This window comes from Ammospiza caudacuta, chromosome 14 (genome assembly GCF_027887145.1).
Source record: "Ammospiza caudacuta isolate bAmmCau1 chromosome 14, bAmmCau1.pri, whole genome shotgun sequence".
NCBI lineage: Eukaryota > Metazoa > Chordata > Aves > Passeriformes > Passerellidae > Ammospiza > Ammospiza caudacuta.
The window spans coordinates 19,342,083-19,361,807 of record NC_080606.1 but is presented as its reverse complement, the minus strand read 5'-3'; the positions used below and the strand labels follow the sequence as shown (position 1 = coordinate 19,361,807).

The 19,725-nt window shown below is 55.7% G+C and overlaps 1 protein-coding gene across 3 annotated transcripts in view; it reads right to left on the bottom strand.

Annotated features, from left to right (window-relative positions):
• ATP11C (ATPase phospholipid transporting 11C) overlaps positions 1-16,495 on the bottom strand; it is a 56,515-nt gene extending 40,020 nt beyond the window's left edge. For all 3 annotated transcript variants that reach the window (XM_058813927.1, XM_058813926.1, XM_058813925.1), the window contains exon 1: positions 16,331-16,495. In XM_058813927.1, the coding sequence (XP_058669910.1) occupies positions 16,331-16,357 (27 nt within the window). In that variant the 5' untranslated portion in view covers positions 16,358-16,495. The remainder of the gene's footprint in view (positions 1-16,330) is intronic.
• Between the last annotated feature and the right edge of the window lie 3,230 nt (positions 16,496-19,725).

Below are 19,725 nucleotides of genomic sequence, written 5' to 3'. Positions count from 1 at the left end.
GTTAACACACAGTGAACAGTACCTGAATGCACCACAAGCACTGGAGCTCCTCTATTTCAATGTAACCCTTCAGCATTTCCAACTTTTGTAGCTTCTTTTAAAGCCTTTCCCAGCCTGTGACAAAGGTGAGGCCAGGCAGGTCAGGGGCTGAGCAGCACCCTGGGCTCTGTCCCCATCGGCACACCCAAGTTCCACACTGAACCAGAAAACTTTATTTTCAGAAACAACAGAACTGTGCAACTGTGCAAGTTGAAATATCAGCTTTTCATTCTGTCCAGGTTCCCCCTTTCACTTAACAAAGTGTCCTTGCCACAGATGCTCACAGCCAAGGAGAAGACCTGGTGGGCACCACAAAGCATTTTGTGATGCTGAACTTAAAATTACACAGTGAATTTAAAATACCCACAAAGAGCAAATGGAGAAAGAGGGGTGAGGGGGAAGGAGTGGTGTTAGACCAGGGTAAGATTTCCTTAGAGTTCAGTTTTCAAGTTTTAAAACATGAACAGGGAAGACATTTGTCAGTCTACGGCTCGAGGGCACTATCAGGCAGCAGGGCTGCTGAAACACCAGCAGACACTGCTCATACTCCACTTTGCCATACTAATCCTCAAACCCACACTTGCTTACACTGAAACCCCCCCAGAGCAGGTGCCAGAACTGCCCAATGCCTGTCCCAAGCCAGCTGCCCAGCACAGGCTCAGCCTCTGCAGACGGATGTGCAGGAGTGCCCTGGATCCAGCTCAGCATCCCTCATCCACAGGGCTCATCACAGGCAGCTTGGAAAGGTACAAACAAAGCCCAGCTGGAGAAAAGGCCAAGACAGAAGGCCTGGGACTATCTGCTGCTTGGGGAAAGGGTCAAACCCAAGAATTTAATCAGTTAAAACCAGTGGATCTGGAGCAGCAATAACAGCAGAATGGATCCTGCTGCACCAGGAGCAGGATCTGCCCAAAGGAAGCAGCAGCTCTTCCCTTCCTCTGTTTCCCACCCATGCCCGCACACCTGTAACTAAGGAAGCATTTTTACACCATGCCTGTACCTGGGGAGGGGCGCCGCCACCACAGCCATGCTCACAGCTCCAGGGGCTGACGCTCAGAGCAGGAGGATCCTCATGCCCCACACCATGTCCCTGCACCCTGACAGAGCCAGCAGTGACCAGCTCCACCAGCCCCCAAACCGGGCAGGGCTGGCACACAGCTCCAAACTGGGGAATGCCATCGTGCCCAGCCACACCAGCACCCCACCAGTGACCATCTCCACCAGCCCCCAAACTGGGGAATGCCACCACGCCCAGCCACACCAGCAGCAAACTGCACCTCTTCAAAGCACAAACCAGACCCACAAAGGCTCCCTGATGTACCTGCTGCATTGTGGAGGTGCCAGCCACGGCGTGCCCAAGCTGAGCCCCAGGAGCAGGAGGCAGAGCCATCCGTCCACGCCACAGCAGTGCCAGGCAGCTGAGACAGACGTCCCCACGCTGGTCCCACCGTGTGCCCGAGCAGGCTCTGGAGCCAGGCGTGCCTGCTGAGCATCCCTGCAGCTCAGGGAGGAAGGAACAGCTTCCCCTGCCCGCTGGCACGGCGCTGGGGAGGAGCAGGGTCAGGGTCTGCCACTCTCACCCTGGCACGGAAACCAGCGAGTTCTGCCTAAAGCACTGCTGGGACAGTGTTCACTAGGATCCCCAAAAGTGTTCACTAGGATTCCCCAAAAGCGTTCACTAGGATTCCCCAAAAGCGTTCACTAGGATCCCCAAAAGTGTTCACTAGGATTCCCCAAAAGCGTTCACTAGGATTCCCCAAAAGTGTTCACTAGGATTCCCCAAAAGCGTTCACTAGGATCCCCAAAAGTGTTCACTAGGATTCCCCAAAAGCGTTCACTAGGATCCCCAAAAGCGTTCACTAGGATCCCCAAAGTGCTCACTAGGATCCCCAGAAGCGTTCACTAGGATCCCCAGAAGTGTTCACTAGGATCCCCAAAGTGCTCACTAGGATCCCCAAAGTGCTCACTAGGATCCCCAAAGTGTTCACTAAGATCCCCAAAGTGCTCACTAGGATCCCCAGAAGCGTTCACTAGGATCCCCAGAAGTGTTCACTAGGATCCCCAAAGTGCTCACTAGGATCCCCAAAGTGCTCACTAGGATCCCCAAAGTGGTCACTAGGATCCCAAAAGTGTTCACTAGGATCCCCAGAAGCGTTCACTAGGATCCCCAAAAGTGTTCACGAGGATCCCCAAAGGCGTTCACGAGGATCTCCTGACTAGCCATGGAGAGCATGGTGCATGTGAAGCCCCAGAGCAGAGGAGAACCCAGATCCAGGTGTGGTGTGTGGGCTGACCAAGCCACACAAGTTCAGGACCAGCTCCTAGGGGGGATCTCACCCTCCAAGCCCCTCAGCTGCTCACCTGCAGCCTCGCCTCACACCCAGTGCAACGCCAGGGTGACAGTGGCACTGTAACCCCATGGTGCATGCCAGCCCTCCCACCACTCACAGCATTTCATTCCCATTCCCTCCACGCCCACGGTGTCACAGCTGCCCACAAGCAGAGCTGGAAGGGTCACAGCCCATCCTGCCCAGCCCCAGAGGGTGAGCACAGCCCAGGCTGCAGCGGGAGGGGAGCCTGAGCTCAGCATCGAGGCTATCACCCTTTGGAGCAGCCCAGCCCTCGTGGGTCGTTAATGGATTGCTACGTCTTAATAACAGCTCTGAAGAGAGACTTAGAGGCAGATTTAGGGAATAACTGCCAGGCTTTTGGGAAAATTATAAAATATGCAGATTAGCACGGAGAGGATTTACACGACTTTTTCCCACTGCCTTTCATGAAAAAATTTAATTCTGATGGCAAAAAAAAAAAAAAAAAAGAAAATATTACTTGGATGCAATTGAAGCAGCTTGCTGCCTGGTGGGGCTCTACACAGCCCACAGTTCACAGTGCTGGAGTGAGCTGGTGCAGGCAAAAGCCAGAGTTTCTCCTGCTGTTTACAGCCAAGCCTGCCAAAAGGATTGTTCAAGAAAATAAACAATTGCATTCCTTTCCCTGGCACTTTCTCACCTCCCTGGGCCAGAGGTGTTTGTGTGAGCACTGGGGGAAGCAGAGCTGTCTGTAGGGATCAGCAGTGGGGACAGAGCCAGGGAAGTTACCCTGTGTCCCCCGCCAAGCCTGGGGATGCAGAGGGTGACCACAGAGCCACCTGCAGTAGGTGACCACAGAGCCACTGCCGTACCTGTCCCGGCCACCCAGAGGAGCTCCCTGCAGCTGGCAGGGATCACAGCAGCACCAGGGGACCCTGCAGCCACCAGGAGCTGCAGGGAGGGAGGGAAGGAGGCGTTTCTGAGCAGGGCCACCATCCTGTCGGCACCCCCTGAGCACCAGCCCCACAGATGCAGGAGCCTCCTGCGATGCTCCAAGCTGCACTGCAGAGCTCCTGCTCCACTGCCCTGGTGCCTCACCAAGCATTGATTGCTGAGTCAATCCCTCAGCAGGGCATCCAAAGCAGACTGCTCCTGAAGGAGCTCAGCAGTCCCCAAATTCTGTGCCTCGGTCTGGGCACCTGTCCCTTTGTGCCCCCTTCCCCTTCTCCATGTGCGCCCCCTCCCACAGCAATGTCCCTCCCCAGCACAGCCTCCCACCTGCCCCGGGGACAGACCCCTCCTCAGGACCCCTCCCCACTTTCTGGGCATCCACCAATCCAGCACCACGCACAGCACCCAGATGGCACCGGATAAAAGCTGCAAACCTGGGTAAAAATTAGCAAGCCTGGGTAAAAATTAATGGAGTTAGACCGAGTCCAACAGGAGAGGTGAACCCGTGCCCTGCAGTCCCTGCTGACAAGGAGCCACCTCAACAGGACTATTTCTAGGGCAGCTGCAAACAGAGCCTTTAATTATATCCCCCATATGGAAAGCAAGTGTCTGTGCTACCTTCTGGCCCTGTTTCCAGAAAAAAAACGGCAGCAGAAGTAAAACTAAAAAACCACCAGCATCTGATTTACTACAGCTCCAGAAAGCACCAAAACCAGAACTAACCAGTAAAAAAAACTCCTCCTTTCATGTTTGCTGAAGATAACTGTAAGCCACAACGTAAACACAAATAACTCATAGAAAACAGATCTAATAAAAACCACAGGCATTTAAAAAAATCATCTGCTAAACCAACACAACTACAAAGCTCAAACACTTGAATGAAAGCACAGCTTACATTAAATAGATGCAAAAGAAAGATTAAATCACATTACTTGGCTTCAATCTCATGAATAGTTTAAAGTCTAATTGCTCCTGTATTGTTCCATTTATCATAAAAGTTGTAGAGAAGGCGACCTGATTTACAAAAAAAGCTTGCAAAAATAACAGCACCTCCCAAAACAGCCTGTTCTAGCTGCTGTTTCACTTAGCCTCAGAAGAACAAAGGAAAACACAGCCACAATTTTAAAAAGCCTCCATAAATTTACGGTAACCTCCCCAAAACATCCACCAGCCTCACTGCACAGCCAATGTATTTTTAATTGAGATTTCTTCTTGCCAATTTTCCTACGACTCTTTGTCCTCAGTCACTTCTGTGAGGACACGAGCCATGCTTTGAGAACAGCCTCAATAATTCAGCAGCTCAGGCTGTGCTTACCCACACTGAGCACATCCTTCAGCAGATCTCCTGATCTACAGAGAGAGCTCCATGCATCAGAACCAAGCCCACAGCTCCTGTGCCTGCACGGGAGGGTCAATAACACACACAGACCTTGGGAACAGAGCCAGCCCAATCTGAAATGCGGGGAGCTCATAGGGCCAGGGTGAAGGGCACACACTGCCCGGCCTCATCTCCCACTGGATGGGACTGCTGCTCACTCCTGGCCAGGATGGGAGGCTGGTACCTGGGGAAAGCAGCAGGTTGAAATTTAAACCAGGATCCCTTTCTGCTGCTCACCCCTGGCCAGGATGGGAAGGAAGGCTGGTACCTCAGGAAAACAGAAGGTTGAAATTTAAACCAGGATCCCTTTCTGCTCACTCCTGGACAGGATGGGAGGCTGGTACCTCGGGAAAGCAGCAGGTTGAAATTTAAACCAGGACCCCTTTCCGCTCCTCATCCTGGCCAGGATGGAAGGCTGGTACCTCGGGAAAACAGAAGGTTGAAATTTAAACCAGGATCCCTTTCCGCTCCTCATCCTGGCCAGGATGGAAGGCTGGTACCTGGGGAACACAGCAGGTTGAAATTTAAACCAGGATCCCTTGCCCTGAGCCGAGGCTGGAGCTCACACTGATATTTCAGCCAGGGACAGGACGTGACCACCAAGGAGGGACCGCTGGGTCACACCAGCTCCAGCCAGGGTGGGGGGCAGCCATGAGAGCCCCCAGACCCCAAGAAAAGGCAAGAGCAGAAGAGCCTTGGGGAAAGAGCCAGGGGGGTTTCACAGCAGCGAGCACATGGCGGGGCTCAGCACACAGCCCTGCTCCCTGGGGATGGCACAGCAGCGCAGATGAGCCCAGCACAGCACCCAACCCACAGCACAGCACCCTCAAAGCAATGGGGACTGCAGCAAGTGAGGGGCACCAGCAGAGCCCGCCCTGTGTCCCCTCTGTCCCCAGAGCTGCTGCCTCACCCCATGGCCAGAGGGAGGGCACCTCCAGCAAGGACAGGGGCTGGGGAATACAGAGCCCAGCCAGGCTGCACTTCCTGCAAACGCTGCCTTGGCCAACAAAGGCACTGATAAAAACCTACAGAGACATGGCTGGGTGGGGAGAACAGGGGAAAAGGCTACTTGAGAGACTCCATAAGGGTGGAGAGAGGAAATACAGAAGTTTTTTCCCCGTGTAATAAATTTAAAGGAGAGCCCAGCCCTATCCTGGACTCGAGGAGCGCCGTGGACAGGGGTGACAGCTGAAAAGACCTTTTCTGGCAGGGATTTTGTTTTTCCTTCTGGAGGCAGCCTGCCCTCCAAGCAGGCAGCCCTGCATCTTGCCAGCCAGCATGCCCCAATGGCTGCAAGCACAGCTCCTGCTCAGCAGCACCGAGCAGAGCCAGCTCCACCAGTGATGCACAAAGCCAAAACCAGAGGGGATCAGCTGGGGCAGCCTCACTCCAGGGCTGCTGGTGGTGCAGAATCTGCTGCTCCTGCTCAAACACAAGCACCGACCCTCGGAAGTTTTCAGCATCTCAATTCTTCTTCTCCCTGCCCTGCTGGCAGTCAGGGTTATGAAACCATTGCTCATCTTGAAATCCAGGCAGCAGATCTTTATTTTTGGCAGCCCAAAAGCAAAGTCCGACCAGCATGCCGCCGGCATATAAAACCCGGGCTCATAGGAACACTTCAGGCTCGAGAACAGAAAAGGGACTTTGAGTAAGAGCCAAATGTTTTGCAGAGGTCACAAAGCAAACACAACGAGGTCTTCCTGCCTTCAAAACTCTTCCTCCCTCCTCTCCCCGGCTCAAGCTGCGCACATATGTCTGTTCATCAGCAGCTATCCTAGCAGGGCAGCGAGCTCTCCAGAGCAGTGATTTGGCCTGGCTAAAACTGAAATGAGACCAAAATGGAAAAAACCTCCCAGTTTGCAACTGTCAGTGCTTGCACCACCCAGCAGAGCTATAATTTGTTGGTTTTCCCGTTGTTTTCTGGTCCTCTGAAAGCCTGAGCTCTTCAGTTATGGAAACAAAAACCCCCTAAATACTACGTTATGTATCCCAGCTCAGCCAGACTTACTCTAACCTCTGCCACCTACAAACATTTTGCCCCTTTTTAAGTTTTCCCAGCATTTCAGAGCCAGGCTGCCAGCTGGCTGGCAAGAAGCCCATTTCCCAGGGCAGTTTCTTGCCTTTCCCCTGAGAAGCAAAGCAAGCCTGGCCTGGCTGAGCACGCTGCAGGGCAGAGGCTGCAGGCTGCCCTGCCAGGATGTGCCTCAGCCCAGCACCCAGGAACCAGGGCTGGCACCCAGGGCCGGCACCCAGGGCTGCCCAGAGCCATCCCCAGACCAAGCCTGCCCCAGGGAAGCTCTTCTGCCCCCCAAACACAGCTCCAGGAGGGAGGGGAGGGCAGCTCCATCCTGCAGAGCCCTGCCCCAGCATCCTGGGGTGCTTCAACCCCACAATGGGTACCAAGGTCCCAGCGCCTCCCACGCTCCTCACTCACGGGTTCGGATTGAGCTTTTCAACTCCCAAACCATGAAAACTGTGGGTTCCTAACGCTGCCCCTTGCTGTACTACAGACAAATGGTTCCACAGGAGCAGCAGGAGATAAAAGGGAAAAGAGGTAGAAATCACCCATTTCAACCCTTACTCCACAGCCAAAACCAGCTCCACGTGACCCAGACCCCACTGGGAATATTTTCATCTCTGGCTACCACAGTGACCAACAGACTGATCCTTGGGGCTGGCAGGCACAGCCACAGCAGGACACTGGATCAGTGAAATCCACCCAGCCAGCACAGAAATCCTCACCATGGGGCCTGGAACTGTTTATCTGCAGGAAATCCTCTGGCTCCTGCTCCGGCCAGGCTGGGCTGGGGAAGGAAAGCAGCAGGGCAGAGTGAGCAGTGCCCAGCAGAGCTGCACACACATCTGGGGAAGGAAAGCAGCAGGGCAGAGTGAGCAGTGCCCAGCAGAGCTGCACACACATCTGGGGAAGGAAAGCAGCAGGGCAGAGTGAGCAGTGCCCAGCAGAGCTGCACACACATCTGGGGAAGGAAAGCAGCAGGGCAGAGTGAGCAGTGCCCAGCAGAGCTGCACACACATCTGGGGAAGGAAAGCAGCAGGGCAGAGTGAGCAGTGCCCAGCAGAGCTGCACACACATCTGGGAGGGAGGGGAGCAGGGCAGAGTGAGCAGTGCCCAGCAGAGCTGCACACACATCTGGGAGGGAGGGGAGCAGGGCAGAGTGAGCAGTGCCCAGCAGAGCTGCACACACATCTGGGGAGGGAAGGAAAGCAGCAGGGCAGAGTGAGCAGTGCCCAGCAGAGCTGCACACACATCTGGGGAAGGAAGGGAGCAGGGCAGAGTGAGCAGTGCCCAGCAGAGCAGCTAGGTGAGCTGCAGACACAGGCACGCAGAGCTGAGCTCTCACTGACCCTCAGCCCGGCGGTTCCCCCGCGCTGCCCCCCAGCACAGCAGCTGCAGAGCCCCTCTGGGGATGACTCGGCCCTCTCCAGCCCGTCAGGCTCTTCCCTAGCCAGGCACCAGGACAAGGGAGTTCCTGCTCTCACCGTCACCAACAGCAGCTCCTTCAGCCCAGGCTTCCTCTCTGCCTGCCTGCTGCCCACCCTGCACTCGCTGCAGTGGAACCTGTCAAGGGGAAAGTGCCACTTCCATCCAGTCAGCTGCCCCAGAGAAACCACCCCATGGAAATTCTGTGCTCCACAATATCACTGTAAATTCCCCCACGGAAATTCTGTGCTCCACAATACCAATCCCCCCATGGAAATTCTGGGTTCCACAATACCAATCCCCCATGGAAATTCTGTGCTCCACAATATCACTGTAAATTCCCCCACGGAAATTCTGTGCTCCACAATACCAATTCCCCCGTGGAAATTCTGTGCTCCACAATACCAATCCCCCATGGAAATTCTGGGTTCCACAATACCAATTCCCCCATGGAAATTCTGGGTTTCACAATACCAATCCCCCATGGAAATTCTGGGTTCCACAATACCAATTCCCCCATGGAAATTCTGGGTTTCACAATACCAATCCCCCGTGGAAATTCTGGGTTCCACAATACCAATCCCCCGTGGAAATTCTGGGTTCCACAATATCAACGGAAATTCCCCCACGGAAATTCTGCGCTCCACAATACCAATTTGGCTGATATGAGGATAACAGCCTCCGGGCATCACAGCTCATTTTACTGCACTCCCTCCCTGAGCAAACAATGTAAGAAAAGGTGAGCTGCAAGGAAGGAGGAAAAAACAAGAAGAATGAAAACCTTCCACAACTCAGACTGAACAGAAGTGGCATGCAAAACACCACCCAAAGCAAACAGGAAAAAAAAAATTCATTAATACTGCATTTCAAGGCTGGCTTTAGCCTCCTGAGTGCAGTCTGAGTCCCTACAGATAGCAGCTGCTTGGCTTTGCATGAATGCTGGGGAGGAATTACACAGAAATCATAATAAAAGATGGAAGGGCTGCTCACAAAAGTGGATTTTTTTTTCTCCCTGCATTTAATTTCCCGGCAGTGAGATTTATTTTTTTTATTTTTTTCCCCTCTTAAGCCAATTGAGACTCCAGCAGCAGAGCAGACCGTCGCTGCAGTCAAGCAGTATTTAATTTGTATTACTGCTGAAGAGATCTGGGATGGCAGCACCAAAGAAGCGCTTCAAATTGTCTGGCCTAGCCTGTTGCACATCTTACTCAGCTTTTCTGGGTCCTTTACAGCACAGGAAACAGAGGATCCCTCTGGTCTGCAAATTGGCCAGAACAGTGCAAACAAATTACATGCACCAAGGGAGCAATGCCTCTGTTTCCCACTTCAATCATCTCACAGGATCCTGCTAAGGTATACAGCATACTTTAGGACATGCCAGATGAAGAGATTCTCTGAAAACACACAGCAAATAATTACCAAGCCCTCCATAAAGAAGGCTGGAGTCCTTTCACCTACAGATCCTGAAATTCAGCTGAAAACAAGAGCAAAAAGCCTGCAGCAAAGCATTACTCAGCAAAGGCCACAATGGAGTTTAACAGGAATCCTGTTCAGGATGGGAAATAGGAAAGAAAAGCCTGATCTGAGAGCAAAACACCCAGCTAGAACAGCCTTGCAGGAGCTTACCCTCCTGCGCTGCAGGGCGCAAACAAACAGCTCTGTACAAACAGCTGGATCCTACAAACACTGGGCTCTCCTTAGGGAGGGCAGGACAACGTCTCTGAAGCACTATCAGTTAGGCTGGATGGCCTGAGGAGATGTGCTTTTAGCCTGAATGGGCTTCAGCTGGAATTCCATCCCACCAGCACCACTGAGGTTTGGGGGAAAACCACCGGAGTCAGCAGGAGGAGCCCACGGAGCGGGCAGAGGGGCTGCACAAGGGGCTACACATTTCAGAGAGGATATATAGGTTCTGATAGCACCTGTGGCAGGGAGCATCCCTGTGAGAGCACCAAAACCATGGAGGGGAGCAGGAGCACACCCCAGGGCAGCTCTCCTGCCCCCAGAGAGCCTCAGCTCCTCTCCCCACACCCCTGTCCATGTGGGGCTCAGGACCCAAATGCCCTTTGCAGCCATCAGGACAGTGCCCTGTGCCAACCACTGCCCAGCAGCTCCCTGGGGCTTGGCCCAGCCTGAGACACAGCCCACAAGCAAAAATAAATATATATATTTAATGCATCTCTGTATTGCTTAAATGCATATTTAATGTGCATATATTGCAAGCATGTATATTTAATGCACACACAGCTACTGAAGTCACTGCAGCCCTGGGCAGAACAGGCTTTTCCTGACCCAGCTGCTGCCAGGGCGAGGGCAGCAAAGAGGAGACCTTTTAAAAGAGGCAAGTTTCAGTGTCCCCAGGCTACAAGTTAGTAAATCAAGCTTTAAAGCAGTTTGCCACTCACTGCCATCCCCTGCAGCACACAGCAGCCTGGCTGAACCTCAATATTGCTTGCTAATTGAAGTAGGAAAAAAAATCTTATTTACTTGCAGGAGTGAGGGAGCTGGCAGGGGCAGAGCTGCAGCGGTGAGCCAGGCTCTCCTGGTCCCACAGCATCACCTGTGGGGCTCCAAGCCCGGGCTGGACACAGGTGCGCTGGTTGGGACAGCACAGGCAGGTGAGGTCCGCAACACCCAAACCAGCCCATCCTTCCCAGAGCTCAGAAAGCACAGAAATATTGCCAATATGAGCAGTGAGGAGCAGACTCCAGTCTAGATGCACAGGTAGGGCATTTTCCAAGGTAACACGGGCAAATGGGGTAACAGCACACTCTGTCACCCGGGGTCCAAGCTGCCTGGAAATTCCCCCTTCCCAGGCACTCCCCTGTCCCTGCAGTGCCAGCTCCTCTGCAGGTGGGGACATGTTCCCCACCTGGCCAGCCCAGCATTTTCTGGCAAAGGGTTTAACCTCCCAAGGGAGCACAGTCCCACAACGCCAGGAATTACTCACCTGGGACAGGAGATGCAAGCTTGGTGCCATGGCAGGAAGATGCTCACAGGGACCAAACCTGCACTGCTAAAAACGTGATCACTGGCAGACAACGACTAATCTGGGTGTGAAGGTTTCATCTGACTTACAGACACCGTGAATGCTCTCCATCAGCTCTTCTTTAACTAACACTTAAAAAAATAAATCTCTCCACTAGAGACAGCTACAGCCAGAACACAGCAGTTTTATTCAGAAAGGAAACACATAAACCAAAGGCAACAGGATGAAATTAAAGGCAAGGCTGAAAAGCTTGTTATTAATAGACGTCCCGTTTGCTTTTACAAATTTTCTCATTAAAAGCAAATTGCCATGTCTTCAGCTGCAGCTCCAGTCAGCTCCGCTCCAAACCTCTCCTGCACAGCCCAAACAATCATCATTACTCCTAGGAAAACACCAGCTGGGGACAAAAAGTGGCATGGAGGGAAGAAGAAAATACAGCCAAGACTCATTATTCTGCACAGAAAAGTTTCAGCATGGCCCAGGTTTAATTAGAAGCATCACTTATCATTAATGTTTGACCGGTGCTTTCCAGCCCTCCCTGGAGCCATTCCCAACTTCCCAAACTTTAACTGAACACATGAACACATGCAGCTGTTTATCCCAGGCCACGCTTTTGCTTTTTGTTTGATTTTTATTTATTTTTAGCCAAATGGCTGAGCTATTTCTGGGAATAAGGCTACAGTTAGCAGACAGTTAAAGAGGAAACGGTTACAGGAATTTCACAAACCCCCGCGTCCCCCAGAACCTGAGAAACTCCCGTGTCCCCATTTTCCAGGGAAGGAGCAGCAATGGGGGATTGCAGCCCTAAGCTTTCTGCAGCCCCAGCTTCCCCATTTGAGCCTCCCTTGACTTCTCTGTGGTCAAGCATGGGCTGCCCTGTGGCTGCTGCAGGGGAACTGCCTGAGCACAAGGGATGCTGCTGTCACGCCAAACACATCTTACAGAACAAAATTCCAGCAACTTTCATGACAATTTCAAGTGGTTTCATTGAAATCTGTACTCTTTTCAAATGTGGGATTTTCCCCAGCAGATTTCTCTGTGCCACCTGGTGTCCCAGAGACACCCCAGCCCCAGCCTCTGCTGCTCACAGGTTTTTGTCACACCAATGAAAGCAAACACTTCCTGCAGAAGCTGGCATCTGACATGCAGCCTCACTCTCCAGGTGCTAACAGGGCTGGACTGGGAGGAAGAGACAACTCCTACAGCTTCCAACTCCGAACCGTAATCATCTTTATTATTAGAATGGGAACTGCAATCACACACTAATGTTTGGTTCACACTCTATGGGAAAAAAAACAAGTGTGAAAGAAAATCACAGATGTGTAATAAAATCTATTTTTGCACACAGAGCACACTTGCTGCACATCCTAAAGATGGGAGTGTAAATCAGCATCCTCCACCACAGCCTGGGACAGCTCCCACACCCCCTGAGCTGGGCAGGGACAGCCCCACAGTGCCCAGTGCCCCCCAGGGGCTGCCCCCAGCCAGCCCTGCCCCTTCTCCCCTATTCCCAGAGCCAAATTTACTTCCCATCTCAAGAGTGACTTTGGGCCATGTCCCTTTTTCAGCCTTTTTCTGAATAGGTCTCAGTGGGGTGGGTATCTTCAGGTAGGACCTGCCCCACAGGGCCCCATGCCCAAGCAGGGGTACCCACGGCTGGCACAGCACAGAGGGATGAGGGAGCCCCATGCCCAAGATGGGGGTACATGCCTGCTGGCACAGCACAGAGGGATGCCCAAGCTGGGGTGCCCACTGCTGGCACAGCACGGAGGGATGCAGAGCCCAGGAGGAGCAGCAAGGGAACATCACTGCAGCCTGTGACAGGGCACAGAGCCACAGGCCCAGCCCAGGGACAGCCCTGCACACCCACCCAAGGGACACCTCGTTCCCAACACCAGGCACACAGCGCTGAGAGCCAGCAGCTCCCAAGGAGCCCAGCACTCGCCAGACACCAGGGATTTACCAGCACTCGGGCTGCAAAGAGGATCAGGCCCCAAGGTATTTAATTAACTGGAATAACACAACTAAGGTCCTATTGTTACACTCTGCACAAACACTCCAGCAGAAGAGTTTTGCTCCCAATTACAGACTGTTTGTTGTTTTCTCACTTATCCTGGGTTTGAACACAAACAGGAGAGTGCCAGGGCAAGGAGCTGCACTGACTGCAGAGAGACCCAGCACAGAGCAGCAGCCCAGGGGCTCAGCCAGCAGCAGGCACCCCAAGAGCAGGGAGAGCACCCTGGGGTGCTTCCCCCACCACCCCGGGGTGCTTCCCCCACCACCCCAGCCTTCCTGCATCATGAGCTGGGTCTCAGCTCCCAGGGCTCGCTTCCAGACTGGCCTTAAATAAAGGCAAATTGGGAGGAAAACTGCCAATAACAAGGGCATCAGTGAGTTCTCTTTCTGCATTCCTCCCTTATCTCTCCCCCAGCCCGGGTGGGCACTGCCCCCAGCCCTGGCAGAGCTGTGGCCCCGGGGTTCAGCGAAGAACAGGAGAGCAATAGGTGAGAAAAGCCCACTGTGATGCAGACACAGGGAGCAGCACTGCCCAGCCAGCTGCAAGTGGACAATGCTGGGAGGAGCCCAGCCCAGCAGAGTGACCCCAAACCCCCCCGGACACCCCCACACTTCCCCACCCCGCTCCTGCACCCTCCCACAACAGCCGTACAAGCAGCAGGAGACTAAAAATAAGACTTCAGTGCTAGAATCTGTTTCCAAAAAAGAATTAAAGTTATATTTCAAGTTGACAGTATCTCCTAAAAGTGGATTAACCATGGCAATTCAATCCCACCTCCCCGCAATGATCCCAGCCCCACTCTTCCTGTGACAGGGATTATTTCGGTGGTGCAAATCAAAGTTCAGAATCCAATTTGTTTCTGAGAGCATCAGTCTGCACCCCCAGGTAGCTGTGCAGACCCACATGCACCACTCGACCCTTCCTGCTCTTCTCACCATCCCATTTCATACCCTATGCAGGATCAGAGTTTATAGGAGGGAAAACCAGAGCCACAGTCATGCTGACAGGGCAAGTCACCTCCATTGTGCCTAAGCTGTGAGTTACAACTGAAAACAGGATTTTGACTATCTCTTGGTATTTATGAGCCTCAGGCAGAGACCACACAGTGGAGAGGTTACAGCGCTTGTCTGAGCAGCCCTATGGGATCCCAAGTGCCAGCAAATCTGCAGCCTTTAATAACTGCAGCGAACTCCTGCAATGCCACGGCCACAGGATGAGCCTCCCTTGAACAGCACTGCCCATCCAGGAGCGAGGGCCAGGCAGCACCTCAGGATGGTTCAGAGCCTGGCACAGGCTGCCCTGTTCTCCCATGGAGCAGGAGGGAGAGGGCTGGCCCAAGGCTACCGTGGCAGCCTGCAGGGCTGGGGACAGGGCACGAGCTGCTCTATCAGCCAAGGCTGATATGGGGGACCCACACCACTTGCACCAGCCTGATAAACTGCTCCATGCTGCTGAAGTGCTGCTCACAAAGCCAGGAGGTGCAATCAGTGCCTAACACGACACCAACACTGCAGCTGACCTGGCACTCGGTCCTGGGCCCTGAACAGAGCTGCTCCTCCAGCCACACCACCTCTCTACCCTTCCCAAGGGCTGCTGCCATAGCCAGCCCTGCACAGAGCCTTTGGAAATACCTGGGCTGTGCAGGGATGGTTTCTCTGCACCCCAGAGGACATCACACCCCAGCAGCACTGAGCATCTCCTCTCCACACCGAGGGACCCAGAGGCGACACAGGGACTGTGTGGGACCCCGGGCAGGGCAGGGGCTGCTCCTCACCCGCCAGGAGGGTGCTGGGTCCAGCAGCCAGGCAGGCACCTCCAGTACCCGCTCACAGCAAGCAGCCACCCGAAAAAGCTCTGCACTGAACCCGGCGGAGATGCCTCAAACCACAAACGCCTCTGACATGAGTGGCACAAAAACTGCCGCTGGGCTGGGCGGGGAAGGAAGCACTCAGGGCAGAGCTGAACCCAAAAGGCATCAAAGCCAGTCAGGGCACTGAGTTTCCATCTCATCTATCTGTCCCCGAGGCTGCAAAACAATGGCTGAGGTAGGTGTGTTCTCCACAGGGCTAACCCAGAGCCTGCCACAGAAACACCGCCTACAAACAGAAAACCGACCCAAAAATCAAACCCTTCCCTGCCCAGCTCCGCAGAGCTACCTCCAGACTTAACAAGGCGATTTAGAGTCCCTTGTGCTCCAAGTCTGGAAAAAATATCTCGCTCCAAAGCAAAAGCGAACAGGAGAGCGCGACTCGGGCCTGAGGGCAAAGCCAGTAACCGGGAGCGGCCCGGGAGCGGCCCCGGAGCCCCGCACGGTGCTCGGGCTGTGGCTCAGCCAGGCCAGCCTATTCCCAGGGCAGCTTTCCAGCCCCTTGGCCCAGAGCTGCCCAGCTCCGTGGCACGGTGCTCGGGCTGTGTGACAGCACACACACAGCACACCCAGCTCCATCGCAGGGTGCCCGGGCTGTGTCACAGCACACCCAGCTCCATCGCAGGGTGCCCGGGCTGTGTCACAGCACACACACAGCACACCCAGCTCCATCGCAGGGTGCCCGGGCTGTGTCACAGCACACACACAGCACCCTAGCTCCATCGCAGGGTGCCCGGGCTGTGTCACAACACACACACAGCACCCTAGCTCCATCGCAGGGTGCTCGGGCTGTGTCACAGCACACACACAGCACACACACCGCCCCAACTCCAGGAACTTCGCTAACTACGCACTGCGCAATCAATGACACTGCTGAACAAACAGCAGCGCCTGGAACGACGGTAAAACACCGCTTTTCGCACATTTGCTGCGGAAAAGGAAAACATGAGTAATTACAGAGCCCAGGCCAAGCAGTGAGGTCACGGTGAAATCTCCGAGCAGCCTATGTGGCAGCGGGCAGGGATCGGGATGGAGCCGGCGGGGGCAGAGCCGCATCCCGCCCCGGGCAGGAAGAGCCACGCGGTCCGGGGAGCGCTGCCGGCCGGGGAAGCGCCCTCCGGCAGGTCCGGGAGGAAGAAACAAGGTCTGGGCTCGGGCAGCAAAGCGAACTTCTGGAGGGCTCGCAGGGTCGGACGGAGCCGCCGCGGCGGGGCCGGGGCCGCGGGCGGACCCCGCGGGGAGGGGGATGCGGGAGCCCCGCGGGAGAACGGCCCCAGCACACGGCAGGGAGAGAAAAACAGCGAACTTTGCCCGCCCGCGCCCCGGCCCCGCACTCACCAGGCGGCTGAGGCTGCGGCGGAGCATCGCGGCGGCGCCCGGCCCCGCCGCGCTCACGGCCGCATCGCCCGGCCCGGCCCGGCTCCGCTCCTAGAGGGGCTGCGGGCCGCGCCGCCGGCCCCGCTCCGCTCCGCGCTCCATGCCGCCGGCCCGGCCCGGCCCCGCTCGGCCCCGCTTTGTCCCGCCGCTGGAGGCGGCGCCGCCGCGCCCGGAGCAGCCTGGGAGCAGCGCGAGCCCCGCCAGGCCGCCAGGGGGAGCCACCGAGCCCGGACGGGGACACGGGACGGGGGAGAGCCGGGGACAGGGCAGGGGGGACAGGGGACACACGGGGACAGGGGAGAGCCGGGGACAGGGCAGGGGGGACAGGGGAGAGCCGGGGACAGGGGACACACGGGGACAGGGCAGGGGGACAGGGCAGGGGGGACAGGGGACACACGGGGACAGGGGAGAGCCGGGGACAGGGCAGGGGGGACAGGGGAGAGCCGGGGACAGGGGACACACGGGGACAGGGCAGGGGGACAGGGCAGGGGGACAGGGGACACACGGGGACAGGGGAGAGCCGGGGACAGGGGACACACGGGGACAGGGCAGGGGGGACAGGGGACACACGGGGACAGGGGAGAGCCGGGGACAGGGGACACACGGGGACAGGGGACACACGGGGACAGGGCAGGGGGGACAGGGGACACACGGGGACAGGGGAGAGCCGGGGACAGGGGACACACGGGGACAGGGGACACACGGGGACAGGGCAGGGGGACAGGGGACACACGGGGACAGGGGAGAGCCGGGGACAGGGCAGGGGGGACAGGGGACACACGGGGACAGGGGACACACGGGGACAGGGGACACACGGGGACAGGGGAGAGCCGGGGACAGGGCAGGGGGGACAGGGGACACACGGGGACAGGGGACACGAGGGGACTTTGCAGCCTCCTGGCCCAGAGCTGCCCAGCAGTCCCTGGTGCCTCCAACCTTCCTGCAGCACTCGGGCTGAACACAAACCCCCTTCCCCATGCTGGGACAGCGCAAGGGGGGAGTAAAACTCACCTGAAATGCTTCCTCCAGGAACCTTCTCCCTACTCGAGCAGGCACAGAGCATGAGAATATTAACGTAAACCACCAAAACTGAAAATGACCAAATGTGACCTAAAAAAATCTGCATGTTTTTGTTGTTTTCAGCACCCAATTGAAAAAGACCAGACGTAACCCAACAAAATCTACATGATGTTATGTTTTCAACATCAAGTTGAAAAGGACGAGCTGTAACCTAACAAAACCTACATGTTTTTATTATTGTTTTCAACATCATTATTGCCCAGCAAAAGAACGGCCTTTTCTGGAGCAATATCCTCTGCACCAGGGCAGGGAGCTTCCCTGGGCTGTCCTTGCTGACAGCTCCGAGCACCTCCAGGAGTGGGCAGGTTCCACCAGCCCCGTGCCCAGGTGCCACTGCCACCTCAGCAGATTGCATTGCTCCCGTTTTAAAGCCAGCTTCTTCCTGGAAACTGAGCAAAACTCACCTTGAGGTACCACTACTGGGCCTAGAGAGCAGCTCTGGCAGCTTCCAGAGGCCCGGAAAACACAGATTTTTCACTTTGCATTTCTAAAGTGAGAATAGCATCATACTGATTTACCAAGGCTAAACCGGTCCCATTTGCTCTGCAGTGGCACCCACTGTCTGGCAGTTCCACACAGTGTGACACATCCCAGCCTGCCCCAGCACCAAAATAGCAGTCAGGTGTCGGGCAGGCAGGAGCTTTGGGGGGTTTTAACCCCAGTGCTCCCAAGGCAGCAGGCAGAGGGATCAGGGAGGGCTCCACATCCCTGCAGGGCAGAGCAGCGTTGCCAGGCACAGCCAGCGCTCACCTGCACGCCAGGGGCAGCCCTGCCTCTGCTCCCCTCACCTGCGCCCCAGGGGCAGCCCTGCCTCTGCTCCCCTCACCTGCGCCCCAGGGGCAGCCCTGCCTCTGCTCCCCTCATCTGGATCCCAGGGGCAGCCCTCCCTCTGCTCCCCTCACCTGGATCCCAGGGCAGCCCTCCCTCTGCTCCCCTCACCTGGATCCCAGGGGCAGCCCTCCCTCTGCTCCCCTCACCTGCACCCCAGGGCAGCCCTGCCTCTGCTCCCCTCACCTGCACCCCAGGGGCAGCCCTGCCTCTGCTCCCCTCACCTGCACGCCAGGTGCAGCCCTCCCTCTGCTCCCCTCACCTGCACCCCAGGGGCAGCCCTCCCTCTGCTCCCCTCACCTGGATCCCAGGTGCAGCCCTCCCTCTGCTCACCTCACCTGCACCCCAGGGCAGCCCTCCCTCTGCTCCCCTCACCTGCACCCCAGGGCAGCCCTGCCTCTGCTCCCCTCACCTGCACCCCAGGGCAGCCCTCCCTCTGCTCCCGTGCAGCTGGGCTCTTACTCACCTTTCCACACAAAGGCCTCACCGCAACAGAGGAAACCAGAGAACAATGCCAGCCGCTTTAAAACAATGAAGGGCAATTGTTAAACATCTCTCTAGAATGCCTAACCAGTTTGGCTGTAGAGTTCCCTCCCCCACAAAGCAGCAGAGCACTGAAGTCAGGCCAAGCTACCGTGCAGCTTTTGCCTGGCTTTTTGGGTACTTTCCTGGTGTTGTTCTGGCCTGTTTGTGTTGGCTGGAAGAGGGAGCTGTTCTCAGACACTTTTCCTGTGGCGGGGCTCTGTGGTGGGCGCTGAACAGACCAGAAGAGCCCAGCCTTTGGGGTTTGACCCCTGCATGTCCCCAAAGGCCAAGGCAGTCTGGCTTACCTGGCCCACAGGAAAGCAGCTCTGTTCTGTCCTCAGTGAGTTGCTACAGGTAGAGCTGGTCCTCACCTTCCACCTGAATTAATTGATCAGGAGAGTTGGTGTCACCAGCAGAAGAACCCATGCAGCTGCACTTGGCCTTACAGCTCCTGTGCCATACAAACTGCAGCCCCTACACAGTTAATTTGAAATTATAATTTCTTAATTTTTGTTAAATTTGCAAGGATTAGAAGCAAAACGCAAGACTTGGACTTCTGTATCAATTATCTTTAATGCACTGCCACCAGGGACAGAGACCCTTTTCCAGGGAGCTCCCAGATGAAATAAGGGCAATCACAGCTGGGAGGAGCCACAGGTGAGGGCCTGGTCTCCGAAACTCGGCCAGAGCGCAGTGTCCTGCAGTGACCCAGATTGTTTAGATCCATCCATGTCCATGCTTGACCCCGAAGAGGCTCGGGCAGGGTTTCACTGAGAGCTCCAGGCAGCTGCCACCCCTCTGCTGCTGACACAGAGGCAGCAAAACCCCATCTCAGCAAAACAGCCCCGCAGAGAGGAAGCAAACAGCCCTGACGGGGCTTTTCCACAGCCTGGAACCGCCCGCACGGTTCCACCGCTGATTTG